This window comes from Lynx canadensis, chromosome A2 (assembly GCF_007474595.2).
Source record: "Lynx canadensis isolate LIC74 chromosome A2, mLynCan4.pri.v2, whole genome shotgun sequence".
Classification (NCBI taxonomy): Eukaryota; Metazoa; Chordata; class Mammalia; order Carnivora; family Felidae; genus Lynx; species Lynx canadensis.
Window position 1 is genome coordinate 5,990,834 of NC_044304.2, and position 27,060 is coordinate 6,017,893.

General features: G+C 58.3%; 3 protein-coding genes across 14 annotated transcripts; all 3 read right to left on the reverse strand.

Moving 5' to 3' along the window:
* Window positions 1-58: 58 nt before the first annotated feature.
* On the reverse strand, window positions 59-8,611 carry MCOLN1 (mucolipin 1). 7 transcript variants are annotated; one of them, XM_030299296.2, is made up of 14 exons: window positions 8,500-8,604; window positions 6,153-6,349; window positions 5,286-5,453; window positions 5,031-5,196; window positions 4,511-4,619; window positions 4,168-4,264; window positions 3,855-3,954; window positions 3,520-3,626; window positions 3,244-3,393; window positions 2,997-3,098; window positions 2,455-2,577; window positions 1,981-2,047; window positions 386-516; window positions 59-289 (listed from the first exon to the last, which is right to left on the reverse strand). In XM_030299296.2, the coding sequence occupies exons 1-14, from the start codon at window positions 8,528-8,530 to the stop codon at window positions 185-187; spliced, it is 1,653 nt and encodes a 550-aa protein (XP_030155156.1). In that variant the 5' UTR covers window positions 8,531-8,604; the 3' UTR covers window positions 59-184. The 7 variants fall into 7 exon arrangements, with proteins under 7 accessions (XP_030155156.1, XP_030155148.1, XP_030155139.1 ...); XM_030299288.2 differs by having other exon boundaries at window positions 1,981-2,196; window positions 8,500-8,603; XM_030299314.2 differs by lacking the exons at window positions 59-289; window positions 386-516 and adding an exon at window positions 535-1,225 and having other exon boundaries at window positions 8,500-8,607.
* A 1,682-nt stretch (window positions 8,612-10,293) lies between these two features.
* ZNF358 (zinc finger protein 358) lies at window positions 10,294-14,123 on the reverse strand. Of its 5 annotated transcripts, none has more exons than XM_030299368.1 (3): window positions 14,092-14,123; window positions 12,322-12,427; window positions 10,294-12,078 (listed from the first exon to the last, which is right to left on the reverse strand). In XM_030299368.1, the coding sequence occupies exons 2-3, from the start codon at window positions 12,392-12,394 to the stop codon at window positions 10,373-10,375; spliced, it is 1,779 nt and encodes a 592-aa protein (XP_030155228.1). In that variant the 5' UTR covers window positions 12,395-12,427; window positions 14,092-14,123; the 3' UTR covers window positions 10,294-10,372. The 5 variants fall into 5 exon arrangements, with proteins under 5 accessions (XP_030155228.1, XP_030155220.1, XP_030155236.1 ...); XM_030299360.1 differs by lacking the exon at window positions 14,092-14,123 and adding an exon at window positions 13,219-13,836; XM_030299376.1 differs by lacking the exon at window positions 14,092-14,123 and adding an exon at window positions 12,981-13,212.
* Window positions 14,124-20,641: 6,518 nt separating this feature from the next.
* Window positions 20,642-26,946, reverse strand: TEX45 (testis expressed 45). Of its 2 annotated transcripts, XM_030299417.1 has the most exons (9): window positions 26,932-26,946; window positions 24,413-24,989; window positions 23,285-23,391; window positions 23,096-23,196; window positions 22,733-22,845; window positions 22,542-22,651; window positions 21,975-22,179; window positions 21,373-21,458; window positions 20,642-20,869 (listed from the first exon to the last, which is right to left on the reverse strand). In XM_030299417.1, exons 1-9 carry the CDS (start codon window positions 26,944-26,946, stop codon window positions 20,642-20,644), a joined length of 1,542 nt encoding a protein of 513 aa, XP_030155277.1. The 2 variants fall into 2 exon arrangements, with proteins under 2 accessions (XP_030155277.1, XP_030155269.1); XM_030299409.1 differs by lacking the exon at window positions 26,932-26,946 and having other exon boundaries at window positions 24,413-25,114.
* Between the last annotated feature and the right edge of the window lie 114 nt (window positions 26,947-27,060).

Sequence of the window (27,060 nt, forward strand, 5' to 3'; positions counted from 1 at the left end):
TGTTTGGCGACGCCTTAAAGGGACCGAGACCTGTGGGCGCAGGGAATGCCCCTCCCACTAGAACCGAGAACAAGTTTATTTTCCCGTTTATTTAACACCCACCCACCCCTGTCCCACCCGTGTCCGACCCGACTGGCACAGGTCCTCAGGGCACGGCAGGGAACCGGTCCTTTAAAAGCAAACCCTAAAAATAAATAAGCGTGAGTCTCCGCAGTCGGAGGGCTAATGTCCAATAGCAGCAGCGGGTCCGAATCAATTCACCAGCAGCGAATGCTCCTCCGAGGCGTCCCTGGAAGAGAAGCCGTATCAGCCGGCCAGCGGGGCAGAAGGCAGCAGTTCCCTCGGGCCCACGCCCTCTCCGCAGCCCCCAATACCCAACTCGAACCTGCCGCAGCAGCAGAGGAGGCTGCAGGCCGAGCCGCTCCCTCGACGGAACTTGCCGGAGGTGGGGCTGTCCTGGCACTGCGCGATGTAGGCCTGGAGCTCGCTCTCCTCCGCGCCAGCACCTCCGGGGTGCTGCGGGGAAACGCGGGGTGGCCCCTTTGATGTCTGGCCTCCCCACCACCACCTCGCCAGCCAGCCAACTGGATCTCCTCCTGGTTCCTTCCACCAGCCAAGCTTCCCCGCCTCCCCCCACCCCCACCCCTTTGCACTCTCACTCTGTACTCACTGTCCCCTGCACCTGTCCTTCCTCACGGTGTGCTTCCCCGGGAGACCTTCCCTGGCCTCCCGAATACGTGCCCCCGCATCTCAGTCAGTTGGTGCCCTCTGCTGTGCTCCAGCACCCAGAACCACACGTGACACAATCTGGGCGCTTGACACGCAACTACTGAGTTGGGTGCACACAGCGGGATCAAGGTCTGGGCTTGTGCGTCCCAAGCTGATACACACGTGTGACGTTGAGGCGCTAGAGCAAGCTCCACAGGGGCTCCTCGGGCCTGGGTGACAGAGTGTGTCTGTGGGATGGTTTATCCATGTTTGCGGGGGGGGGGGTGCACATCTGCTTTCAGCAAAGCCTTCACCCCCTCCCAACCTGGTAGAGGAATCAGCATCTCTTCCCCAAGTCCTTTCTGGCTACTGGGCCTTTGCTCTGGCTGTTCCTTCTCCCGGGTGCTCTCTCTCTTCAACTCTCATCTCGTCAATCCAGAAGTTTCTGAGCTGGTGGCAAGGTTTGCTATCTGTGCCGACCAACCTGGTTGTCACCAGCCATACTGGCTTTCGGGCACTTGACACGCGAAAGATGTGAGTGAGGAACTGAGTGTGGAATTCACTTTGATTCAAGTCAAAATTTAAGTAGTCACAGGTGGCTAAGATTAGTATTAGCACATTCTAGAAACTTTCCCAGACTCACCCCAGTACCAGTCTAGACCAGGGGACCCTCTGTAGCCTTCGTTCCTTTCACCAGCTGTTCACCACCCTGCCCACTGGTCCAGACTAATCTGTATACACTGCGTTTCCTAGATACCCACCCAGCGCAGGGTCTGGCCCACCTGCCACCCCCACATTCTACTCCGACCCCTTTCCTCTGACCCCCGCAACCTGCAGGACCGCCACTCCCTGGACTTAAAGAGCTCCCGCCCAGACCGCCCTACAGAAGAATTAGGAGCGGGGCCTTCCGGAATCCCTCAGTCCTGGGTTGAGCCTGGCCGCTTAGAAGCTGACCTCAGGCAAGTCACTAGAACTCTACAGCCTGGTCTCTCGCTTGGTAAAAGCGGACTCAGGAAACCTTACCTGGCCAGAACCCCACGCGGATGAAACCAAGACTGGCGGCTGCGGTTCGCCACCACCACCCCAGTCACCTCTCTCTGGCTTCTCAGAGTCTCCCACCTTCTCCCCCTGGACCCTTCCCTCCTCACCCTGCCTCATGTGCCCTGAGACCCTGCTAAGGGGACCTGGAGCCCCAGGTACACGGCTGCGAGTATGTGAGGGCTGGCCCCACTGGAGGCGGGCTGGGGGGAGGGCGTGGGGGCCGGCGCTGACCTTGATGGTGTCGTAGGCACCAGTGATAAGCGCGATGAAAAGGCTCAGCACCATGTAGATGAAGAGGCTGATGAAGGAGTAGAGGTAGAGCTGGGAGAACAGCCAGACGAGGCTGCTGCGGCCCTGCTGGGCCTGCATCGCGGCGAACGTCACGAACATGTCGTCCCCGTTGATGAGCGAGAACAGGCACTCGGACACCATGGACAGCGAGCGAAACTGCCAGCAGGGCGGTGGGGTCGTGCCGTCAGAGGCAGCCACAGGCGGGGCCGGGGGCAGGGTGGGGTCACCGGGGGTCAGAGGGAATAATGGGCAGAACTCCCGGGAAGGCACCAGGGGCCAAGGTGGGTGATTCCGTGCCCCCACATCAACAACCGATAAGCCAGGGGTCAGAGGGTTTAGGAAGTGGGCTTAGAGAGGGGAGACAGGAAGCCCTGGACTGTGGATCCTGAGCAGCACGCCCCGGACAGCCCCTACCTTCACGTGGTAGGGCCCCAACACGATCCAGCCACAGAAGCAATAGCCCAAGTAGATGACAGCCACACAGCAGCAGAAACGCATGACGCTGGGCAGGGCCACCCGCAGCGTGGCAATGAGAATCTGTGGCAGGCAGATGGTGGGGGGGGGGGGGCACAATGAGGGTGTGGGAACCCAGGTGGGACTTGCGAATGGCCGTGAAGCGGGCAGGGCCTGGCTGAAGTCACGTCAGAGCCGCCACAGAAGCCGGGAGTTGAGAAGTTGGGGTTGAGAAGGGGCAGGGTGGGGACGAGGGGGCCTGAGGCTATCCCACGACCAGACTCAGCTGGGTGCGTGTAAAGCGGCGGGCTCACGTGGCTGTGGTTCAGGTGTAGTGACACGGACGTCTGGGGCGGGCAGGTATGGGGAAGAGGCTCATGACAGGCCACCTAGAGAGGCCGCTGACTGCCATACGTGTATGAATTTATCTGGGGGAGGGAAGTGAGATCTGGGGAGCATATGGCTGCCGTCTAGAGGGTCCAGCCTGCACACACGCGGCTTACGTTGTACTTATGGAAGAAGGTCAGATAGCGGATGACGCCGACCCAGACGAGCAAGGTGGAGGTGCCCAGGAGGATGCTGCAGACATCGTAGCTCGCCAGGTTCTAGGGGCAAGAGCAGCGTCAACCCCATCTGGCCTGGCCCTTCTGGCGGAGGTGGGGGGGGGGGGTGCCCAGGCAGGATGGGGGTTAACGCGTATTAGGGGAGCAGCGCCTGGAAGGGGACAACAGGGCCCCAGGCAGGACCTACCTTGGCTTCGATGCCAATCTTCATGATGGTACCCGAGATAGTGAGCACATCGCTGGTGACCAGCAGGATGTACCAGCCGTTGACAAATTCCAGCCGCTCCCACAGGCTGATGACCCGTCCCCGCTGCCGCCACATGAACCCAACAAACTCCTGCAGGAGGTAGGAGGGGTGAGAGCCTGCGCAGGCAAGGGACCCGCTCTCCCCTGGCCCTTATGGCCCCAGAGCTGGGCAAGGCCGGCTTGGGCACACGTGCAGGCCACTGGAGGCAGCTCTCACGTTCTGCAGCAGAAAGCCACGGAGCAGCGAGCGGGCACACAGCAGGAAGGAGAAGGAGCAGGTGAGGATCACGACCACGTCAAACAGGAGCCGGAAGCTGTTGTCTCCTGTGAGGAGATGACTTGGGTAGAGCCAGGAGTGGCTCAGGGCCTTGGGGGACTAGGGACGGGGCTAGGCCAGGCCTAGGAGGCTGCAGGACTGGTTGTGGCTCCTCAGTGGGCTCACGGGTGACCTGGGCGAGTCAGGAACTGGGTCCGTGCTGGCCTGGGACTTGGCGGGCTCCCCGGGTAGGTCAGGACCTCCGGTCCTAGCTGGTGTGGGGCTTGGGGGCTCACCGTGCCTGAAGACGCTGGGGTGCTTACACTCCTGGATGTGGGCCTGGGTCTCCAGGCTGATGGGGATACGGCCGCTGTGCGCCTTATTGTCGAAAGTGATCTGTAGCAACACGGCAAGGCAGGAGGAGCCAGACCGGACCTTGACACACCCAGGCTCCCAGATCCACACGATGGACGGTCTGTCCAGCCCCATCCCCCTTCTCACCCCCACGCTGCCCTTAGCCAAGGGTCCCAGCCCCGGAGCTCAGAAGCCCTGCAGGCGATCCCTATTACTGGCAGGCCCTACACCCTCGTCCCGGACCCTGGGGCTTACCAGGACACTGAAGGTGTAGCAGTCTGGAATCTCGTTGTTGATCAGGCTCTGGAGGTTGATGGTCTTCAGCTGGAAGTGGATGGTGACGTTGATCAGCCTGGGGGGTGGTGGGGAGGCCTGGGTGAGGGGGAGGGGCTCTGCTCCTCCCGCCTGCCACCGCCCGGCCCCCACCGGTGCTCCTGCCCCAATGCCGACTCTGCAGCTTGCAGAGGAAGTGCTCGCACACGGGCATCAGCGTGGCCTTCCTCTGTCCCCGCCTGTGAGGGGGCGGCCAAGGATGCCTGGCATCCTGCCTCCCCCCACCCTCGGCCCAGCCCTGGAGGCCCCCTCCATCAGGCAGTACTTGTGGAATTTGAGTGTGAGGTTCTTGTAACTGGCGCTGCCGTCCGAGAGGGAGAGATCATCACTGGGGGGCACAAGGGGTCTCTCAGGGGGGTCCACCCGGATGCAGTCTGAGGACAGGGAGTCAGGGAAGGGACACTGGGGGCGGGAGAGGCACAGGCAGGTCTCCCCAGAGTCCCCGACAGCCCCCTTCCCTCCTTCACTTCCCACTATGAGCTTAGCGGTTGTCATTTGTTCCCCCACTGTCTCCCCAGGACAGGGCCCCGTGTGTCTCATTCCGGACACAGGCCCTAGGGCCTGGCCCTCAGTGAGCCCCCAGACGTTTAGTGGATCAATGACATTAAGACACCACGCGTGCGTTTTTGGGCGGACCAAACATTCCCCCGAGGACACCCCGAGCGTCGAGTCACGATCGATCGGGACAACCCTATCTCCTAGAAGCCTGGGAGGCAGAACCGGAATGTGACTCCCAGCGGCCGCGCTACCCCGCCTGCTGTGTCTGCCCCGCCCCGCCTGCTCACCAGTGACAACCAGCGGATCAATGTCAAAGGTGTCGTTGGCCGGGTCCACGTGGCCGCGGTGGTAGTAGTGCTGGCAGAGGGCCAGGGCCGAGCCATTGGCCCAGGGGCCACCTCCGCCCCGCACGTAGGCATACCGGCCCAGCGACACATCGGGGAGCATCAGGTACTGCGGGCAGGGGAGGGGAGAAGCCGTCAGCCCTGCCTGCTGTCCCCTGCCTGCCCGCTCGCCTGCCGCCCCCCCGGGGGGCCCCGCACCTGGTCCACGGTGTGGAAGATGGCCTGGTACAGCTGCTCCCGCGTGTAGGCTGCGAAGGTATCATCCGCCCCATCAGAGTAGCCCAGGAGGAAGAGGTGCCGGAAGGCAATGGTGTTCTCCTCCCGGAAGGTCACTGCCAGCTGGTTGCTGAGCCCGAACAGGATGAGCTGGTGGAGGGAGCAGGCATCGACAGAACTGGGATGGGGCCTCCCCCAGGGCACCAGTGGAGGAAGGCCCACCAGAAATCCCCGGTGAGCAGCACACAGCAGGTGTTCGTACATCTCACGCCCGGGATCAACGTTCATTAAATGTTTAGCAGGTGCCGGGTTCTGTGCTGAGCCCAAATCTACCGGGTAAGCGCCACTGATGGGCCCTTGTACCGAAAAGAAATCAGAAGTGTGGTAACACGCCCCGAATCACAGCACCAGACCCAGAGCTCCTTAGGGCAGGGGCTCGGTCTGATTCGTCTTGGGGTCCCCAAAGCCCACCATGGGGCCTGGGATGGCAGCAGTATCTGCTAAGCCACCGGGTCCGTTCTCTTTGAGGCACCAGGCTGCTTGGGTTCAAGTGCCAGCTCCCCATGCTTGGTTGCTCTGTGATTTTGGACAAACCCCTTCACCTCTCTGGGCCCTGGCTGCCTCATCTGTAAAAGGGTGGCAATAAGAGTTGCCAGGACCTCCAAGGGCACTTGTGAGCTTACCAGGAGCTGTTCCCACACAGACCTGGGAGGGCTTTGTGACTGATCACTGCCATTGTCACTGTCCTTACGTTGCTGCAGCATCAGGACTAGGCTCTGACTCCAGGACTCTCCTTCAAGAACGGCGGCGGCCACAGCTGGGTTCTGCTGGGGCTCCTGCACGACTCACCTGCACCGTGACCACCAAGATCTTCACGACTTGCAGCATCAGCTTGAAGGGCTTGCGACCCTTGGCCCGGAATTTGTCACAGGGACTCATGAAAAAGTACTTGAGGCGGCGACGCAGGTCCTCCTCTTCCGGAGGGACCGGGGAAGCCCCGGCCCGGGTGCCATACCCAGGACTGGGTGTCAGGAGGCGCTCCGTCTCTGAGGGAAAGGGAGAGGGCAGTGGGGACCACCTGGCAACAGGGGAGACGGGTCCCCTGCTCCAGCCAAGAAAATAACTGCCATCGAAGAAATCCCAGAAACTGCAACGTTTTATGGATACACACAGCAATAGTGCTCAGAGGCTACCAATTCCGATTTGGAGCTCAAAAGGGCCTGAGCTGATGCGTGACCCTATTGCTCACTGGCTGGGGCAGGGCACCCGGCCTCTGAGCCTCAGCTTCCTCCTCTGCAAAATGGGGCAGTAATCTCTCTCACTGGGAAGCTGAAGGTCTGATGCTCACAAAGCATCGACCACAGGGGCTGGTGCGTGGTAAGAGTGTCCGAATCTCCCATCCTCGTTCCAGGTGTTGGTTTGTGGGGAAAGCACGAATGGCTTCCACTGGCTTCTCACAGGGCACTCAAGCCTCCAGGGCTTATATCAACTCCAGCCCCCAGGTGGGAGCATGGAGCTCAGCTACATTCCAGTTTTTTCTTTCTTTTCTTTTCTTTCTTTTTTTTTTTTTTTAAAGAGAAGAGCAAGCATGAGTGGGGGAGGGACAGAGGGAGACAGAGAATCTTCAAGCAGGCTCGATACTCAGTGCAACATTCAATCCCATGATCCTCGGATCACTACCTGAGCCGAAATGAAGAGCTGGACACTCAACTGACTGAGCCACCCAGGCACCCCTTCCCGTTTTTTCTGGTCAAACACCCAAAGAAGGGCCCTTCTGCTCGTCGCTCATGGTGACCTGGCCCACCCAGCTGACACTCTCACAGGCCACAGGCCTGAAGGAGAGATCGACAATAACAGAGCACATTTGCTCAAGACTCACTGTACCCCAGTGGGTGTCGTTATGCCATTTGTACGTCAGTTCGTGAGCTAATATAGCATCTTCATTAAGGGTCCCAACTTCTGGAAATCACACAGCCCTAGAAACAAATCCCAGACCTGCCACTTCCCAGTTGGGGGATCCTGGACATCTTTTAAAACCTCCGTGTCCTCATTTGAAAAGTGGAAATTAAAAAAAAAAAAAAAAAAGTCTACCCTGAGGCTGAAATTCTGGAAGGTGTTCTGAGAATGAAGACAGACAAGACAAAAGCCTCGGTTCAGCTCTAGAATCTTAGTAATTCTTCAGCAAACAGGGACTATTCCAAGCATTACTCGTTCCCTTCACTCCTGATCAGCCCAAGAGGAAAGTCCAAGGTTTCATCACCTGCTGGGGTCACAGCTGGTCACAGCAGCCCAGGACCATCCCTGACAGCACCCCCCCCACACACCCCTACTGGGAGAACCCTGCTTCTTTCCAGGGCCTGGCTGGCTGGCTGCCTGGCACAGCCACCAGGATGAATGTGGCACCGTCAGAACCTGTCGTGCAGGGAGGGCCAGCTCCTGGCCGGTCCCCTTGGAGCTGGGATGTTGTTGTGGAGTTGTTTACAAGACAGCTGGATGGGAAGCCAGAGGGCAGGCCCGCCTCCCTAGCTGGGATCACAGTTAACCCACCCCAGATCCTACCAGCAGGGACAGCTGAAAGACCAACACAAAGGGTCCTCCTCCAGCCCCACCCCCGGCATTAAGAAGCAGAGACTGAAAATACTGGAGGCTGGGCAGCCACCTCCTGAGTTCAAGGAAGCTGAACTTCCATGGGTTTGGACTTATAAAATCGAGTTAAGTGCCAAGGTCAAGGAGGCAATCCCCCCGCCAGCTCACTGTCTGAGTTTAGAGAAGCTGAGCGTTGCCTCCTGGACTGGGGAAGGGAATCCTGGGAGTTTCACGTGAGGGTTGGAGAAGCTGGTGCCCGCTGAGAGTTCCAGCAAAGCTGAGCAAAGCAGAACGCAAACCCCGGAAACCTCCCCGGCGCGAGCTGGCGAGGCTGGCGGCCCACCCGCTGCCTGAGTTTAGGGACTCTGAGCACAACGTGGGTCCAGGAAGAGCACTCGGCAGTCCCGCCACTCCGAGATCGGAGGAGCTGGTGCCCACCTGTGGCCCAGGTTCTAGGAGCCATCTGTCCTTATCTCCACTCCCGGGAAGCTGAGAGGTCAGCACCGGAGTTTAGGCAAGGGAAACCGGGAGCTCAGCCGCCCCAGGTCGGGGAAGCTGGCCGCCCGCCCGCCGCCCGCGTTCGGAGGCCCGCGGGGCCGCGCGCCCTCACCTGAGCCGCGCCGGCCCACGGGGGCTGCCATGCCGGGACGGGGAGCGCCGGACGCCGGCGGGCGCGGCGGGGCAGCCGGGGTCCGAGCGCCCGCCGCTGCCACTGCGGCCTCGCTCCCTCGCGGTGCAGCTTCAAACCCTCTCGCATCAGCTGACTCGAGCCGCGGTCACGTGATCGGAGCGGCGCCGCGCCCCCCCCCCCGCCACTGGAAGCACGTGACCGGATCCTGTCCCACCCCCTGCGCCACGACAATCCCTGCGGCCGCAGCGCGCATGCGTTGTCCTCGGCTGGCGACTTGCGGGGCGGAGGGCGGTCTTGGGGCCCTAACGCCGACGGTCCCTGAAGGTGCTGGGGGATGGGCTGGCTGTGAGAAAGCCAAAGTAGGGCTGGTTCCGTCCTGGCTCCTTGCCACGCCTCCGTCCGGTGCCGGATTCTTGCGTTCCACGTTCAAGGCTTGACCCCTTACCCTCCCCAGAGTCCGAGGATGATTGTCCGTCCTGTCTCATGGCTGCTTCTCTGGCCTGGCAGAAACCTCATGCTTACTCGCATCTCTTTCGGCTTCCGCTCCTCTCATCTGAACTGTCGGCAAATCTATGTCATTTCCTAATTGTGTCCTAAATAGGACCACTTATCCCCACTCCTATGGCCGTCAGCCGAGAGTCCCTCAACATTCCTGGCCTGGACCACTGCAGCCACCTTCTTCCTAACCTGAGGCTCCCACTCCGGCCCCCTGCACTACACTGTCCAGGCAGCAGCCGGAAAGCATTTTGGAAGAGTAACTCCTGTTGAGTCTTCTGCCACACCTGTCGACGTCTTCCCGTTGCTCAGGGATAACAAGCAAACTCCCACCTCAGTCTGCCGGGGCCCTCTGCTCTGGCCCCAATCTCCCCTAGCTCATCACTCAACAGCCCCGGGGCCTTTGCACACTCTTTGAAGCACGCTGGTTAAGAACTCAGGCTGTGGCGGGCAGACAGTTTGGATTAAATCTAGGCCCTGCCAACTGCCACTTACTTCTACATCCGCCAAAGGGTCCCTTAAACTCCACGTCTGGTTGCTCGTTTGCCAAATGGGGATATTTAGTCATAGTTACCCGTCTGGTGAAGCTGTGGAATTAAAAGAGAAAATGAGAGAGCATAAACTGCAAGGGTACAGAGCAAGGCCGGGCAACCAGCACTGACAAATTAGTGGGTTATTGGGATTCTAGAATCCCTCCTCAGGAGAGCAGTCCCCCCAGTAACTGCTTTTCAAAGCTTTCTGAAATTGGCATCTGTGAGTTCTGTGAAGGCCAAGGCCGTGCTTATCTTGCTCTCTGTTGAGGCTCCAGGAAGCAACAGATTTTGGCTCAACACATAAATGAGCGTCTCTTCTGTCCAGTGCTGCACCTAGAACATGGGCTGTGAAGGGCGTGGGGTAGGCTGTGCGAACACAGAACACATGGGATAAGGCTGCCGGCCAGGTCTCCTATCAGTCTCCATTATCAGCCTTCTAGACTGTCAACATGCCAGAAATTCCACCACTCAGAGAAAAGCCAAAGGGAAGGGATCCTGTTCAGACCACCCGCCAAGGAAGTCTGCCCTTGACTAGGGTGGCTAGGGTGCTCTTGGGGAGCAGAGTGGTAACTACGGTGGGCCAGTGTGAGACCTTGTGGGGGAACGGGGAAGCCTGGAGGATTAGGGGCAGGGAGCCAGGACACTGGGGTTCCAGCTATGGCTGGCACGGGCCACACCCTCCCCCATCTCCCGAGGAAAGGGCTGTGCCTTAGTGGAAAAAGAGAGACAGGCAAACCACAACAGAGCCAGGAGGCAGTGCGAGGATTTTACTAAACTGCACGACACACAACTTCCCCAGGCCCCCGGGAGCATCGGCGTCCACTTCAGCCGTCGGGCCCCAGCAGCGCCCCTTGTTCCCGCACCCACTCAGGACTCTCGCCAGTAGGGAGGGCTGGGCTGACAGTGTCATGGGTGGGGGAGCAGGGTTCGGGATGAGACTCGGGGTTGGAGTCGGAGCTGGGGCCAGATCCGTGGTCAGGGCTGGCCACAAGGTCGGGATCTGCGTCGTGACCAGGCTTAGGGTCAGAAGCTTTGATAGAATCAGGGGTGGGGGTAGATTCGGAGCCAGAGACAGCTTTGGGGCTGGGATCAGGGAGGGAGCCCGGCTCGGAGCCAGGGTCAGAGCCAAGGCCAGAGCTGGGGCCAGGGCTGAGGCCCAGGCCGGAGCCGAGAACAGACACAGCATCAGGCCCCAGGAGGGAGACCTGCCCGGGCCGCAGCATCGAAGCAGGACTGAGGCCCAGGCCTGCGGCGGCCGCCGCGGCAGCGGCAGCCGCCGCGGCGGCGCCCTCGTGCACGCGCTTGTGCTTGGTGAGGCTGGAAGCCTGGCCGAAGGCCTTGCCGCAGAGCTGGCAGCGGTAGGGGCGCTCTCCGGAATGCACGTGCAGGTGCTGCAGCAGCGCGGAGCTCTGCCCGAAGGCCTTGGAGCAGTGGGGGCAGGCGTAGGGCCGCTCGCCCGTGTGGATGCGCAGGTGGTGCTGCAGGTTGGAGCTCTGGCCGAACGCCTTGCCGCAGTGGGGACAGCGGTACGGGCGCTCCGCCGTGTGCGTGCGCTGGTGCTGCAGCAGCGCCGAGCTCTGGCCGAAGGCCTTGCCGCACTGCGGGCACGGGTACGGCCGCTCGCCCGTGTGCGTGCGCAGGTGCTTCAGCAGCGCGGAGCCCTGCCCGAAGCCCTTGGCGCACACGGGGCACTTGTGCGGCCGCGGGCCGCCGTGAGTGCGCAGGTGCTGCGCCAGCAGCGAGCCGTGCCCGAAGGCCTTGCCGCACACGGGGCAGTGGTGCGGCTTCTCGCCGCTGTGGCTGCTACGGTGCTTCAGCAGCGTGGAGCGCCAGCCGAAGGCCTTGCCGCAGGCGGCGCACTGGTAGGGCCGCGCGCCCGTGTGGATGCCCCGGTGCTGGGCCAGCGTGGCGCCGTGGCTGAACGACTTGCCGCAGTCGGGGCAGCGGTAGGGCTTCTCGCCGCTGTGGGTGCGGCGGTGCTGGCTCAGCCCCGAGCTGCGGCGGAAGGCTCGCCCGCAATCGGGGCAGGAGAAGGGCCGGGGAGGGCTGGCAGGCGCAGGAAGCACCGCGGGGCTGGCGGCCAGGACCTCGGGAGTGGCAGTGAGGCTAGATGAGAGGGGGTCCAGGTCTGGGGCTTCGGTGGGGCTGAGGGTGTCGCTGTTGGGGTCAAGAACCAGGGGGACAGGGCCGATGACGTCTGGATCCAGGTCGAAACTTGAGGACATGGGGTCGAGATCTTGGGGATCCGAGTCACGGGTCCCCGAGACGGAGCTCGGAGCTTCAGCATCGGGGTCCAGATCCTCAGAGACGGGCCCCAGATCTTCGTAGCTGGGGTCCACATCCTCGGAGACAGTGTTGAGGTCTTCTGGGTCGGGCTCTGGGTCCAGCTCTTCAGGGTTGGGGTCCAGGTCCTCGGAGTCAGAGTCAAGCTCATCATAAGCGGGCCTTGGGCCTTTGTGGCCTGGGTTCCTGACCAGGACCGAGCGCCGCATCCCTGGTGTGGAAATGCTGGCTGCTTCTAGGGCCGGATCTGCAGGGGTGAGGACAGAGGGTGGGTGGAGGTAGGTGCTGGAGAACAGGGGGTCTCTCTTGGAGTCTGGGCAGGGAAGTGAGAGGGGGCCGTGCCCCACAACCCATCGCTGCACACACACATGGATCCTTCTCTTGTCTCAGACTGCGGGGAGACTTGTGGCAAGCCCCAGACAGGGCAGGGAGAAGAGGGACCCTGGTGGGACATGGGGGTGGGGCGGGGCTTCCCTTCTCAGCACCACACCTGGATGGAAGTCATGGGACCCGGCACTAGAGGTCTCCAGTACCCAGTTCCAGGGCTCTGCCCCTCTCTGCATCTTGGGCTCCTCCTCCCGTGGGAAGCGTGGGTCCTGTGGAGGAGAGAGAATCCAGGCTTCCTACCCCCTTGGCTGGGGCCCCCTCACGGGAAAGAGGGACAAGTCCCTGGGTTCCTGTGCTTGCTCGTAGTACACGGCCTGAATCCCAGTTCCATCACTGGGGAGGGCATATTTGGGGTTTCCCCTGAAACCTCGGGCTTGCCTCGCAGAGAGGAGCATTGTGAGCTCTGAAGCTTGGATGTGGGGGGTGAGTCGGGGGCAGAAAGCCTCTGGTACTCATCTTGGGTCACTGGGGGAGGGCAGGGGCACCTCTGGCTTGCTTGCTGGGGAAGAGACGACCTGAGTGCCAGACCTCACAGTTCTGGGGTGGGAGTAACGGTCAAGACCCTTGTGTACCCGAATGCCAAGTTCCTAAAGCTAGAGAGGGTGGGGGAAATGCTGTAGGACCCAGGGAGACCCATGGACCCCATAGCCAGGAGAGCAGGGACAGGTGTTGGTATACCTGTCTGCCCAACTGGATAGAAATCCTGAATTCTAACTCCTAGCGGGGGGAGGGGGCGGGGGGGGGGAGGCGCAAAAATAATACCTGGGGCTCCTCTTAGGTTACTGGGGGGGGGGGCGGTCTTGGGTCATCTCCTAGAAAAGGGGAATTCCTGAGTAACTGAGCCAATGGCTGAGATATGGCGACGGGTGTCAGGACCCTTTTATCCTCTCCTGGAGAAAAGATCCTGAATTCCATCCAGCCCCATGCCTGGTGGTTGGGAACAAGGTCTAGAAACAATAGCTGGGACCCCTTCTGGGGAGCACAGGGAGCTCAGGATTACCTGATGGGGAGGCGGTCTGGAGCTACCCACTCCATGGGTGGGGGTTGGGGAGCAAACGACAAATAGATCTGATCCTGGAGGGAGAGGGACATCCTAGCCACAACCCCACAGCTGGAAGTGGCTAAGCAAGAGGGTGGAGTTCTTAGATCACCTCCTGAACCCAGACACCACATTTGGGGGGGGGGGGCGGACAATGCCTGGGTCCCCTTCTGGGTTCCTGGGGGGCAGGGGGACCTTTAGATTGCCTCCTGAGGAAGGGCCCTCCCAAATTCCCATCTCTTAGCTGGAAGGGGGGGGGCATTCTGAGTTCCTGGGGGGGGGGGGCAGGTGGACCCCTGGATGACCTCCTGCGAAGGGGCTTCCAGAACTCTGGCCCCCAAGACTGGAGAGTAGGGGGAACAATAACGGGGCTCCAGAGGGTCAGAGGGAACCCCTGGATCCCTCTCTTGAGGAAGGGCCTCCTGAACTCCCGACCTCAGGCTGGAGGGTGGGGAGAACAATACTTAGACGTCCTCCACGGTTCCTGGGATGGAGGGGGTCTGGATCGCCTCCAGGGGAAGGGGCGTCCTGAGCTCCCGACCCCACAGCTGAGGGTGCCCCCCCCCCCATACCTCCCGATTTCAGGCGCCCAGCTCCGGCTGGGCCCTCCCCCGGGGACGCGGCGGCGGAAAGGGCGCGCTAGGCCCGCGGGCCGCGGGGACCCCCTCCCCTCACGCCCGCGACCCCGCTCTCCCGGGCGGGGCGGGCGGCGCGCGCGAGCGGAGGTTGGGGGGGAGGCGGACAGAGGTCGCCCCGGGCCGCGCCCCGCGCCCGCCCCCGCCCCGGCCGCGACCCCGGCCCCCGCCCGCCCGGCCCGCTCGCGGGGACACTCACCCGGCGCCCCTCGCCCCTGCCCGGCCCGCCGCGCCCCCGGGGCCCGCAGGAAGCCCCCCGCCCGCCAGCCCCGCCGGCGGCCCCCTCGGCCCAGCGGCCCCGCCAGGCGCTCCCGGGGAGCGAGAGGGGCCGGCCGAGGGCCGCAGCGGGAGCTGCTGGGACTTGTAGTTCGCCCGCGCCCGCCGCGGCCGTCGCCATCGCTGCCCCCGCCCCCCGGGCCAGCCTTTGTCCCGGCCCGGCCGCCCCGGCCGCGCGGCCGCGCCTTTGTCTGCGCCGCGCCCTCCCGCGCTGCCCTCGCTCCGGCCCGGCCCGGCCCCGCGTCTCAGCCTCTCGGGGTCCCTCTCTGCCCTCGCCTGCCTCGGCCCCTGTGTCTGTCTCTCGCCTGTCTCTCTTTCCATCCCTGTTCCCCTCTCCGCGCCTAGCTCCGTTCCTTTCTGTGTCTCTGTCCCTCTCCTCCTGCGTCTCTCTGTTTCAATCTCTTTGCCTCCGTTCCTGCCACTTTTTTCTGCCTCTGCCCCTCCGTCTCTCTTTCTGTCCTCCTCGGTCTCTGTCTCTGCCTCCTGCCCATGTGTCTGACTCTATCTTTGTCCAAAAGGCACCAAACCTTGTTTCCCTGGCGGACTGGCACTGCACAGAAACACAGCCAAGGCTCGGAGAAGCCCTGCAATTTACAAAGTTGTTAATCTTTGCCCAGCCCAGCGTCTCCCCTTAAGATTCTGCCAGGGAAAGGGCTGGGAACGCTGTCCCTGAGTGTTTTCCTCCTACCCGGCTGATGGGTCACTCACTGCTGTCACTGGTGTGGACTCCCTGTGTCTGATGCCCACTGGAGTGACGATGATCTCTGGAGAAGCCTAGGCCAGAGCTGGGAAGGACTCTGGGCAGACTTTACCTGGAGACACAGATCCCCTCGAAGAGGGAGTGAAAAACAGCCCCGGCAGCTGGCAGCTGGGCCGTGATGTTCTTCACTGAACATAAACAACAGTCACAGAATATAAACAATGATCACACAAGGCCGCTCTGTGACCATGTCTGAACCAAGCCAGAGACAAGGACACGCTGCAACCACAAAAATGAATACACACCCTCCTCTCCCGACAAGCGCAAGTGACTGCTGCTTCTTACCAACGATAGTCCCGCGTCCATTCTTCCACTGCTGAGATAAAAATCATCAAAATACCCAGGCACCAATCCGCTCCCTGCTAGCACCAACTTAGACTTGGCCTCTACCGTCTTCAGCTGTCTTTAAAACTACCCAGCACATGCCTGCATCCCATAAGATGCCCTCCTGTCCCACAACACCCTCTTATGGAGGCACCCCATGGTTCTTATTATGTGATCTTTCCCGCTGGAGCAAGCTAAAAAAATTTTTTTTTTTTTTTTTTTTTTTTTTTTGATGACAGGTGTATTTCTGATGGTCGTTGGCCGGTTAATTTTGGCACCACCTACCCTTGAAGACAACCTCAAGTACATCAGGCCTCCAGGAGTCTTCTCTCTCCTGTCGTGAACCTTCTAGATCTGTGCTGACCTTATGGTCTGAAACTTGCTCTCCACGTTTCTGCGGGAAAGCCCACAAGAAGATCTGAGAGGTTTGAGACTGAAATTGGATTATGTCACTGGTTCCTCACCCCGTCGCCTCCCAGAAGATCCCATAACAAATAATACTTGTTTTTTTGTTTATTTTTATTTTTATTTTTGAGACAGAGAGAGACAGAGCATGAACGGGGGAGGGGCAGAGAGAGAGGGAGACACAGAATCGGAAGCAGGCTCCAGGCTCTGAGCCATCAGCCCAGAGCCCGACGCGGGGCTCGAACTCACGGACCGCGAGATCGTGACCTGAGCCGAAGTCGGATGCTCAACCGACTGAGCCACCCAGGCGCCCCAACAAATAATACTTGTAATGACAGCTGTTGTTTCTGTCTGCTAAGTACCTCAGTCAGAACCTTGCTTTCTCTTTGTGGATCCTTCCCCACTACTCCAGTCTAACACAGCCCCCCCCCCCCGGCCCAGTAATATTCGATCTAAGCTTACCAATCAGACAACTCCATCCCCTGGACACAATAAGTAGGTCTGAGGACATGACATTGGAAGGTCTCATTCTTTCTCTGGGATCATCACCTGTATGTAGGACCTCATCTTACCCGCAGCCACCTTGTGCAGTTGTCTGGAGGAACAGTCTGCAGACTGAAGCCAGTCTACACCAGGATGTACAGGTGAAAGTCGGAGAGACAGTTCTGGCAATATTGGTTGAGCTCCTGGATAGAGCCATACCTGAAGCCAGACACCCTGATCCTTTCCATTACCACGAGCCAACAAATTTCCCAGACAGTTGGGATAGTTTTGTCCCCCTATTCTGTCCCTTGAATCCATGATAGTCTTAACTTATTTAGAATTAGTACCTGGAAAGGGAAGGATATTGAGGGAAATGACTTCAAACGTGGGATTGGCTGAGCAACGTTGAGGTAGAGGGCCGGGGCCACCGCGTACACACACGTATTCACTTTAAAGTGAAGGGCACTCCCTAGATTTATACAGTGCACAATCTGCCCCGAGAAGAGCCTTCCTCGAGAAACAAGAAATCTCTGTTATGTGGAAGAAAAATAGCTTCTTAAAACCCTGCCTATTTTATCTCGGGACTCTAAACACGCGTCTCTTGAGACTGTGGTTTGAGGGTCTTTGGAGAAAAACATGGAGGATGTTGAAATACGTGAGAGCCTTCATAAGGTCTTCAGAAAGGTCTCCTTCGACAGACGCAAGCTGCCTCTGTGGACTTCTTGAAGGAGAGACTAGCGTCTGCTTGATTTTGTGATTGCCAGAGCTGAATTCTCTGCCCCAAACTAGAAGAGGAAGTTAGTAATGAGGTGGGAGATAAGATTGGGACTCTCGGAGAACCAGGGCGCATTAGATGCCTCAGGCTACTCTCTAACACCGAACACTCCCAGTCTATAAACGTACAATTATTCTCCGTTGGGAGGAGCCTATTAGCTGACTTTCCACCCTCCGGTTTGTAACCTGGAGCAAAATAGATGCTAAGGGGATGGCAGGCACAGGTCTGTTGCTAGGAAACAAAGTCCAGAAAGGTTGGTCTCCGGGCTCAAAGATCCTGGTGAACTTTGGGGAACCAAATCACCCAGGGGTGGGCTAGTGGACCGGCCATCCAATCATAGCATTCTATCCCTCTGGGCACAGTGATTGGCTCACGGCTAGGCATGTGACTCAAATGCGCCAATCAGCGTGTCCCTTAAGTTCCACTAAGAGAAGTCGGGGGCAAGACCCCTCCCTCTTTCTTTGAGGCTTTAATCAAAAGGATTTGGGTTATAGCATCTTTTTATAGCGTCCTTGGAACCCAATGGTTCCAAGCCACCACTTGCAGGGATACAGGACCGAGAACTGGCGAGGGAGAACAGTCCTGATAGTCACGTGAGACCTAATTCCACATTTTATTTCTAAGTTGTGAAAAACAAAATTCAACCAAAGAAATTTGAACATCTAATTGGTTTTATTAAATGACTCATGAATGGGGCAGCATCCCTTGTAAAGCGTAGGGGGGCATTATGAGGAATTGTGCAAAATAGAAGGTATTTCTAGGAAGGAGGGCAGGGCAAGGAAGTTATAAGCAAAAGAAAAAGGGTTGTCCCAGGCAAAGTCACTTTCCCTTAGGGGAAGGCAGTGGATCTTATTGGGTAGATTACCTCATTACCTTCCGTTGGGGGATGGGGAAGGCCTCTGTGACAGATGACCTTATTGGTACATATCAGAAAATTACTGATAGGGGGCGCCTGGGTGGCTCAGTCGGTTAAGCTGAGTCATGAGTCGGTCAGCTCAAGTCATGATCTCATGGTTGCTGAGTTCGAGCCCCGCGTCAGGCTCTGTGCTGACAGCTCAGAGCCTGGAACCTGCTTCGGATTCTGTCTCTCTCTCCCTCTCTCTGCCCCTCCCCTGTTCACATGCTCTCTCTCAAAAATACACATTTAAAAAATTTATAAAGAAAGAAAATTACTGATAGATAGATTAAAATTTACATTTCTGGAGGAGGTTGAAACTGCAATTAGGTCAGGTATTAAGCCCCGGTTTGGTGCTTTAGCCTGGCCCCAGTAACACTGTTTGGAGCCTGTGGCTTTCTTTTTAACAACCTCAGTAAAATCCCTTTCTTCTTCAACTGGAGCAAGCTGGGTTTCTGTCACTTGCAACAAACATGACCTAAGACGTTAAAAAAATATGGGCACCTGTGCAGCTGCAACCTGGTCTAAGAATGGTACGTGCACATTTTGTGTCAACCTTGTACCCATTCTAGGAAGGAAGAATTAAGTGCCATCCCATTTTACAAATGAAGTGAGGATCAGAGCACACCATCACTTGCCCAAGGACAGACAGGCAGGTAAGTGGCAGGTCTGAATTCTGCTGCTCGGTGATGAAATGTTTTTCTTTAAAAATTAATCTGTTCTCAAAAAAAAATTAATTTGTTCTCCCAGGTGCAATCCTATGTTATTCATCTTATTTTATCAGCCTTTTGGGTTTCTGTAGTTAATATGAAATGCCTTTTTTGGTGGTGGGAAGGGGTGAGTGGAATACAGGAAGGGTAGCCATAAATCCAAAAATACATCCCAAATCATGATGAAGTATCTTTCTGCACTGAAAATATTTCTAGTGGAGTTCTCATTCTTTCCCAGCAACCCATCCCAGGGCTAGTCAATTCCATTGTTAGAAAATGCTTCAATTTGTGCAGAAATCTGCCTCCTTGTAACTCCTACCCATTATGGTTCATCTGGTGTCTGGGTTGTTGCTTCTAACCACTTCTAGAACCAGGCGGGAGCACAAATAATCCTGCAACCAGAGCTACATGGAAAGGAATACCAAAGTAAGCTTTCTCAGCTTCCTGGCAGGCAAGGCAAAAAGGAATAGCCTTTTTGTTAAGAGTAATCAAAAAAAAAAAAAAAAAAAAAGAGTAGTCTTGTCAACAAACAGACCAGCTTCATCAGGAGAGCCTGATTTTGTCCTGGGGATCTTTGTAGGCTGGGTTTATTGCAGTGGTTGTCAACCAAGACAACTCTTCCCCCCAGGAGACATTTGGCAATGCCCAGAGATATTTTCAGTTGTCACAACTGGCTGGGGTAGAGGGAGAATGCTGCTGGCCCTTAGCGGGTAGAGGTCAGGGATGATGCTAAACATCCTACGATGCACAAGAGGGCCTCTAACAATAAAAAATGATCCCATCCAAAATGTCTATAGTACTGGGTTTGAGAAATCCCGGTTCATCAGGAGGTAATTCACAAATGTGTCATGTACATCTTTAGTGAAAGCAAGAAGAGGTGTTTTGCAGCTAGCAGACCCTTGCATGGCTAATATGAGTGCAGCCAAAAGGGCCATCTTATTCTGTAGGACCCAGAGCTGGACTCCTGCCTTTCCTGTGTAAATGACAACCTGGCCTCACAGGATTGCTGCCCATGGGGAGAGGGCTCCTGGTTGGGCTTGAGGTTGGCTCTCAGTGGCTCGTTGGATGGGAGGCCTTGGTCTTTGAAGGTGTGACTACGGAGTCAGGGAGCCATGTTCATTCCCCAAAACCAGATTGGCAGCAGCCCACTGAAGCAGGCCCTGGGCATGGCCACCAACGCCCATTTTTTTTTCCAGACAGAGCAATCTCACCACACCCGAGACCTTCAAGATGGGGGGCGCTGTCCAAGGTACCATTTGTTGACCTGCTTGTCAAGCCCTGTCAAGGACTGGCTTCAGGGCTCCACCCCAGCCTCCTCCTTTCCACCCTCTTCATTTTGTCCCTGGCTGGACATCTACCCCCTTGAACTTGATCATATCCTGATGGTTTTCATTCGTTTGTCCCCGGACCCAGCTCTGACCTGGGGGCCAATTGCCCAGCCAGCCAGGGCATTGTGGGTGAACCACAATGGAGAAAATCGCTGGGCCACTCTCAGCTTCTCCACCCCTTCATTGTCCCTCCTCTGGGCCCCACCCAGCCTCTCAACGATTGAAAGCTCCTTCCCATACCCTCATCTTCCTCTTTCCTCGTCACCTTCATGCTCAGAAGGGAAGTGCTCTCCCTCCTTGACCCTCAGCCACACGCATGGACACGTGTGCACATTTCTCATTTATAACATTCTAACGAGAGGACTGCCCTGCATCTCCGCGTTACAGATGAGCAAACAGATGAGGCTCACAGGGATGAAGTGACCTGCCCAAGACTACTATCCAGGACAGAAGAGTTAAGATTTGGAGCCTGTCCATTCAGCCCTGGGAGCCTAGGTTCTCAACACTTCACCTCAGTGCCCGGTTCAACATTATGACTCCACTCTCTCCACATCATTCAGATTTGGTGGTGCACCTGACACCTTACACTGAGTCCAACTGCCAAGCCCTTGTACAAGGTAGAGTGGCCTCCCTGCCCAGAGTGGGGTGACCTTCAGGGCCCATGGAAATGTGTGTTAAGGTTTTTGGGGGGTCTTTTGATGGAGTCACTCTCTCCTGTACAGTCTCCATCCCACCAAGCATCATCTTTCATGGCTGACTGATGAGGAGGGGTGAGATGTTGCCAAGGCAGTGTTTATTGCTGGCTAGGGCATGGGTAAGTAGGGGGCTGGGGGGTCTGAGGGTCTACCTTCCCAGCCCCACAGACCCACTGGCGGGGGGAGCCCAGAGGCACATGGCTGTCCTGGAGGTTGGCCGATCTCAGCACCGCTGGGCCCTGGAACTTGAAGGCAAACTCATCCTCGTATTGGGTTGAGAAGAAGCGTTGTCCACCCAGCGGGGGCTCAATGTGGTTATACTTGCACTGTGGAGTCAGGGCGGGGAGCCTGGCAGGCCAGCCTGAAGGGTGGTTGACCTACCTGGCCCACCCCGTGGTCCCCATATGACCCTGGGAGCAGCAAAGGCTAATGATTGGGCTCTGAGGAGGTAGGCAAAAGGTGTCCCAGTTTGGGCTGCCCCAGGAGCTGGATGGGAAGCTGGAGAGAAACCGGGGGACCCCTGGAATGACCCCAGGGCTGTGGTGACCTTAGGCAACTCTGAGCTCCCCCTCAGCTGAGGGTATACCTGTGGCTGGTGATATAAAGATGTCCTTGAGCTGACCCTGAAATGACCCTGGAGATGAGCTAGGGATGATCTTGAGGCTGGAGTGACATTAAGATGACCCTGTGCCTGGGGTCACCGTAGAGTGACCCTGAACGAACTTGACACTAATTCTGGGCCTGAGGTCACGGCGTTATCATCCTGGGACAAAACTACATTGCTTTGGGGGGTTACCGGTCAGGGAGATACCCCTTCCCCCTCCCTCACCCGCTGTAGCATCTCGTCAGTCACGGAGGCGGGAGCTGTTCTATGCGGCTTCAGCATCTTCTGGTTCATGGTTAAAAAATCTGTTTCTGTAGGTTTGGGTGGGGGTAGTTGAGCTGAGGGGCTGAGGGAGGAGGGGCAGGGCCCTGGGGCAGGAACGTGTGAGATTAAGCACGGAGTAGGAGTTCAGGCGAAGCCTGAGCCCAAGGTGAAGTTAGAGCGAAGGAAGGACTAGGAGGCGGGGAGAAGGGAGGAGCCAGGGGCGGGGGCAAACACAGAGTTGTTGCGGGGGAGGGGGGGGCAGGAAGGGTAGTCTAGTTGGTCAAGGGGCGGAGCCAGAGTCCGACTGAAGAGCAGGGGTCAGGGTTCAGGTGAGGGCAGATATGGGGAGGGGCGGGGCTATGGTCATGCAGGGGGCGGTGCCATGGCGGAGATGGGGTGGGGGGAGGGGGCAGAATCAGATCCTCGACGGGACGAGGTTGTGGGGGGGGGGGGGGGCAGAGTTGGGATCTTGGTTCAAGAGGTGGAATCTAGCTCCTCAGAAGGCGGAGCTAGAGTGGGGCGGTGGGCGGGGCGAGAACGGCGGGGGCGGGGTTAGAGCTCACCGCCGGTGCCCTGGGGCAGGTTGCTAGGCAGCAAGTGGAGAGTGGGCGCTCTCTGCGGCTTCTGGATGCTGCCCGGGGAGCAGTAGTCTGTGCCAGTGGAGGTCTGGAAGAACTGTCCGAGCAGCGAGGACTCCCCTAGGCCCACGTGACTCTGCAGTTTCTCGTGAGGCACGTGGCAGCTGGGTGGCTTGTTCACGGACAGTGGCTGTAGGACCACATGGCATCTGGGAAGCTCCCAAATGTGCGGGGTGTCCCAGAACTCGGGCGGGAGACAAGAGGTGACTGCTATACGACCTTGGACAGCTCACACCCTCCTTGGGCCCCACGTGCTGGTGCTGGGAGTTGGCATTGTATCTCATTTTGCAGACAGAGCCACTGAGGCTGGGAGTGGTTAACTGACTTAACCTTAGATCCCGCAGATAGATCCAGGAGATCCCTCCCCACCCCACCCCCACACACACACGTCGAGCTCACTCTCACCTCAAGGCCTCTGCACTTGCTATCCGTACCGTCTAGGGAACCCTTGTCCCTGCTGAGCCCTGTGGCCTTCTCCCCTTTCCTGCTGACCTGGCCGTGGAAGAAGTGCACGGAGGTGGTGAGGCTGCCCGGGCCGGGGCACCAATTTCCTTCCAGGATGTGCGATGCCGGAGTCTGGTCGTGGTGAAGAACAAAACGCTCTGCCAGTGACAGAATAGCTGCTGAGCCAACCTGGGAGGCTGCTGCGGAAGCAGGGGGCAGGGTGGGCAGCAGACTCCCACCTGGCTCTCGGGGGTAGAAGTGTTCAGCCTCGGTGGTCCTGTCACGGAAGAGCCCATCTCCAGGACGAATATTCACATAGTGGATGTGGGCCGAGGCCTGGGCCTTGTCATACCTGCAGGTAAGGGGGGATCCGCTCTATGATCAGATAGATCTGGTCTGGGCCCTTGCAACTCCCAGGAAATGGGAGAGGGGCAGGCTTCCCAAAGGCCAGGCTGTGGGGTGCTACTGGTGGGAGATCTGGGCAATAGTGGGCCTTGCTTGGAGGTGAGGGGCACCCACAGTACTGGCTCGAGGGCCTCAGGTGGTACACTCCACCTGTCGCTGAGAGGCCTTTGCTCCATCCTGGTGGAAGGCCACAGTACCTGTCTGGGGGCAGACCCTGGGGCCCGTAGGCTTGTTTCTGCTCAGAGCACACGGGCCCATAGCCAATCTTGGAGTCTCCCAGCTCCACACTGGAGGAGGCCTGTGGGTGGACACAGGTGGGAAGAGGGCGGCACCACCCAGCCCCCATCCCTGCCCTCCCCAGCAGCACCAGCCCCACCTCGATTTACCCTCTTACACATCGAGGCAGGTGGGCCTGGCAGGGCCTGAAACTGTCTCTGGTAGGAGGTCCCATCGTCCTGTCTCCTGTGGTCCCACTGGAGTGTGTTGCTGCCCCCTGAGGAGGAGCAAGAGGAGAGAGAGAACAACATTGGTTCCACGCAGCCTCAGGCCCACTGGGGTTCGATTCCTTGCCTGGAAAGGGGAGGTGGGCAGTCCTGACTAGCCCCCCCTGAGGGCCGTTGTGGAAAAACAGCCAAGAGAATACAAATAATGGTAACAAGAATAACTACCAACATACCTGACCAGAGCCAGGAATCTAGGCTAAGTGCTTCAAACCTCATTTGAGAGTTAGTAATATTCTCCCCACCCTACAGCCTTCCGGGGGCTCAGAGAAATCAAGTCACTTGCCAGAAGTCACGAAATTCAAAACCAGAACTGAGTCAAATCCAGATCTGACAATCCCTGACTCCAGCTTGGAGGGACTCTTGCCTAGTGATGTCCACCGGCAGGTCCCCGAGTCACAGAATTGGAAAATCACACAAATGACAGCTAGTCTTTTTTGAGCGCCCACTCTACGCCAGGTGCCTCATGCACTCCGGGCTCTTCTGCTTCACCAGCTCCTATGAAGCGGGGCGCTGTTATTGCACCCATTTTGCAGAGGAGGAAAATCGAGACTTGGAGATGTCGACTTGCTCAGACCCACATAACTACTATGGTGGCGGGCCTGGGATGTGTGTGTGTGTGGGGGGGGGGCACTTAGCAGATTTGTCCAAACCACCATTCATGCTTCTGCCCAGGGCACAGCCCCTCGAAAAAATTCAGGAGCTATGCCATTCAGTGAATGTAGAAACTGAGGCTCAGGGAAGTTCTAGGTTCTCTCAGGCTCGGCACTATTGACATTTGGGGCCCCGTAATTCTTTACTAGGGCCAGCTGTCCCGTGCACGGTAGGATATATTCAGCAGCATCCTTGGCCTCCATACATTCCCTGGTAGGACTACCCCCTTCCGCGGGTCGTGACAACCAAAACGATCTCCAGACTTTGCCAAATGTCCCCTGGGAGAGGGCGCGGAATCCCCGCGGGCCTGGAGAACCTAGGGGGTGGCAAATCGGGCGTGGGGCGCGTGGGCGCGCTCACCGAAGTGGCTGCGGGGCCGCGGGCACGCGTCGTGGGGCGGGAAAAGCGCCCGGTAGGTGGTGGGCGGGATGCGCAGCTTGGCTCGGTCGCCGGGAGGCACCGAGTCGCGGTCGAAGATGAGGCGCGCGCCGCGGATCTGCTCTCTGGCGCGCGCCGGCAGCTCCGGCCAGCCAAAGTCCGCGCGCGCGGTGGAGAGGCCGGTGCGGGAGCGCGCGGGCGCGTACACGCTCAAGTTGGTGGCCGGCGTGGCGAGGGTGCGCTCCCGCGTCCCCCACGGCGCGGACGGCTGCGGCGCCGGGGGCGCGAACGCGCGGTGCGCCTCCGACTGGAGCTGCGCGCCTGCGGCGCGCGTGTCCTGTCGGAAGAAGGACCTGACGGGCGGCTCCTGGCACGACAGCGCGCGGGTGACGCCCGGGTAGGCCGGGAAGTCCCGGTGCGACGTGGGTTGCATGGCGTCCAGGTGCAGCCGCGGATCCGGCCCTAGTGCAAAGTGCGAGGCCTTGAGGAAGTCCAGCCGGGACATCGGGCATGGCAGGAGGGCGACCGCGGCCATCGCCATCGGGGGACAAGGCACCACCTGTGAGAGGGCGGAGATCATGAGACTGAGCAAGTGCCCGCCTGAGGACAATGCTGCTTTTACTCCTTCCTGTGCGCCAGGCGCTGGGCATTGGGGGTGGGGCTGAGGACTTCCTAAAAAAACAGGCTCAGGGGCGCCTGGGTGGCTCAGTCTGTTGGGCATCCGACTTCGGCTCAGGTCATGATCTTGCCGTTGGTGGGTTCGAGCCATGTGTCCGGCTCTGTGCTGACAGTTTGGAGCCTGGAGCCTGCTTCGGGTTCTGTGTCTCCCTCTCTTTCTGCCCCTCCCCTGCTCATACTCTGTCTGTCTGTCTCTCTCTCTCTCTCTGAATAAAAATTAAACAAACAAAACAGGCCTAGCCCCTGTGCCTGCCCCCAGGGAAAGTAGAGAGCATAGAGATAAAAGCATTCATTGGGCACTTACCGTGTGCCAGGCCCTGTTCTAGGTCCTTGGCAGGGGGAACATCAGGTCACAAAACAGACCAAGAGCCAGTGCTCTTGTGGAGGTGACAATGGGGGTGACAGACAATGCTGAAAAAATATAACACTACAAATTGCGGCGGTGTTAGTAGAAGGAGCTGAGTGCTGTGCTTAAAAACATCACACAGGGGCGCCTGGGTGGCGCAGTCGGTTGGGCGTCCGACTTCAGCCAGGTCACGATCTCGCGGTCCGTGGGTTCGAGCCCCGCGTCAGGTTCTGGGCTGATGGCTCAGAGCCTGGAGCCTGTTTCCGATTCTGTGTCTCCCTCTCTCTCTGACCCTCCCCCGTTCATGCTCTGTCTCTCTCTGTCCCAAAAATAAATAAAAAAAAACGTTGAAAAAAAAATTTAAAAAACAAACAAACAAACAAACAAAAAATCACACAGCATAGGAGGGTGGTGGTGAGGGGACGACGGTTGCGGTTTTAAATGGGATGGTGTCACTGAGATGACAGTTGAGGAAAGACCTGGAAAATGTGGGAGAGGAGCATATGGGGACAGGGGCGGGGGGGGGGGAGTAACATTCCAGGCGGAAGGAACAGCAGGTGCCAAGGCCAGTGCAGGGTGGGCCACAAGAAGGACTAGAATCAAGCGCTGCAGTCTAGTCTCTTTGATACGGGAGCCCCTTCTCCTCACCCTCAGGTAGTGGTCAAGGCCAGGGCCCTCCCCTCCGTATGTGGGATCTTCCATCTCTGCTCAGTCCTGGCCACAGTCTCTGCCACACCTCCCCCCCCCCCCCCGCCCGTGGGTCTTCCTGCCCTCTGCAATTGTCCTGGGTGCTGATTGTTCTCCCGGATCTCTTCCTATCCTGAAACTCTCAGAGGCATAGACGTCTCTCTCCACTTCTCTGACCTCCAGCTCGAGGCTCCCGGCCCCCCATTTAGCTGACCGGGACATTCTTACCTTTGCTCTGAGCAGGGGAGTCTCCCCGACCCTGCTCCCAGCCCCTCTGAGAGCAGTCCCGGTGGGGGGGGGTACCGCAGGCTCACCCCCCGCCCAGACCGAGTCAGCTCAAAACTGGTCATGTCGACCTCTTTAGGAAACAGGGCCCATGGGGCGCCTGGCCGGCTCAGTCGGTTAAGCAACCGACTTCGGCTCAGGTCATGATCTCATGGGCTCGAGGCTGACAGCTCAGAGCCCGGAGCCCGCTTCGGATTCTGTGTCTCCCTCTCTCTCTGCCCCTCCTCTGCTCACGCTCTGTCTCTCCCTCTCTCAAAAATAAACATTAAAAACAACAATAAAAAAATATTTAGAAAACAGGGGCCAAGCATTTTAACCAAACCACAGATGTTCAGAGTCTCCGTTTGCTTCTTTGATCATTTTGGCACCTGAAATAGTTGAGAGCTGAGAAGTCTCCAATAGTCTACGGAGAATCTAACAATTGAAATCAAGGTCACCTCGGAATAAGCAATCGGGTTCCTGTGAGCTTCAGTTTCCACATCAGGGATGAGCATGTGGGACGTACCTCAAGGGGTGGCATGGGGACTAATGAGTCTTAGGAAATGCCCTTGGCCACCGGCCTGACCCTCTGGACTCCCTGTGTCCCCGGTCTCCCGGAAGATGCTCATATGTTCCTTCCGAGGCTGTGTCCCCG

Excerpts from the sequence above, each read along its gene's own strand:
- MCOLN1 (XM_030299271.2), bottom strand. The coding sequence starts at position 8,352 with ATGGCTCCTAGAACCTGGGCCACAG. Across the intron at positions 3,627-3,854 it reads CCCCAGCGTCTTCAGGCACG|GAGACAACAGCTTCCGGCTC; the intron begins GTGAGCCCCCAA and ends ATCTCCTCACAG. Across the intron at positions 3,394-3,519 it reads GTGGCTTTCTGCTGCAGAAC|GAGTTTGTTGGGTTCATGTG; the intron begins GTGAGAGCTGCC and ends TACCTCCTGCAG.
- TEX45 (XM_030299409.1), bottom strand. The coding sequence starts at position 25,010 with ATGATCTCCGCCCTCTCACAGGTGGTGCCTTGTCCCCCGATGGCGATG. Across the intron at positions 23,392-24,412 it reads GCGGCCCCGCAGCCACTTCG|GGGGCAGCAACACACTCCAG; the intron begins GTGAGCGCGCCC and ends GCTCCTCCTCAG. Across the intron at positions 23,197-23,284 it reads CTGCCTCGATGTGTAAGAGG|GCCTCCTCCAGTGTGGAGCT; the intron begins GTAAATCGAGGT and ends GTCCACCCACAG.
- ZNF358 (XM_030299368.1), bottom strand. The coding sequence starts at position 12,394 with ATGCAGAGAGGGGCAGAGCCCTGGAACTGGGTACTGGAGACCTCTAGT. Across the intron at positions 12,079-12,321 it reads GTCCCATGACTTCCATCCAG|ATCCGGCCCTAGAAGCAGCC; the intron begins GTGTGGTGCTGA and ends TCACCCCTGCAG.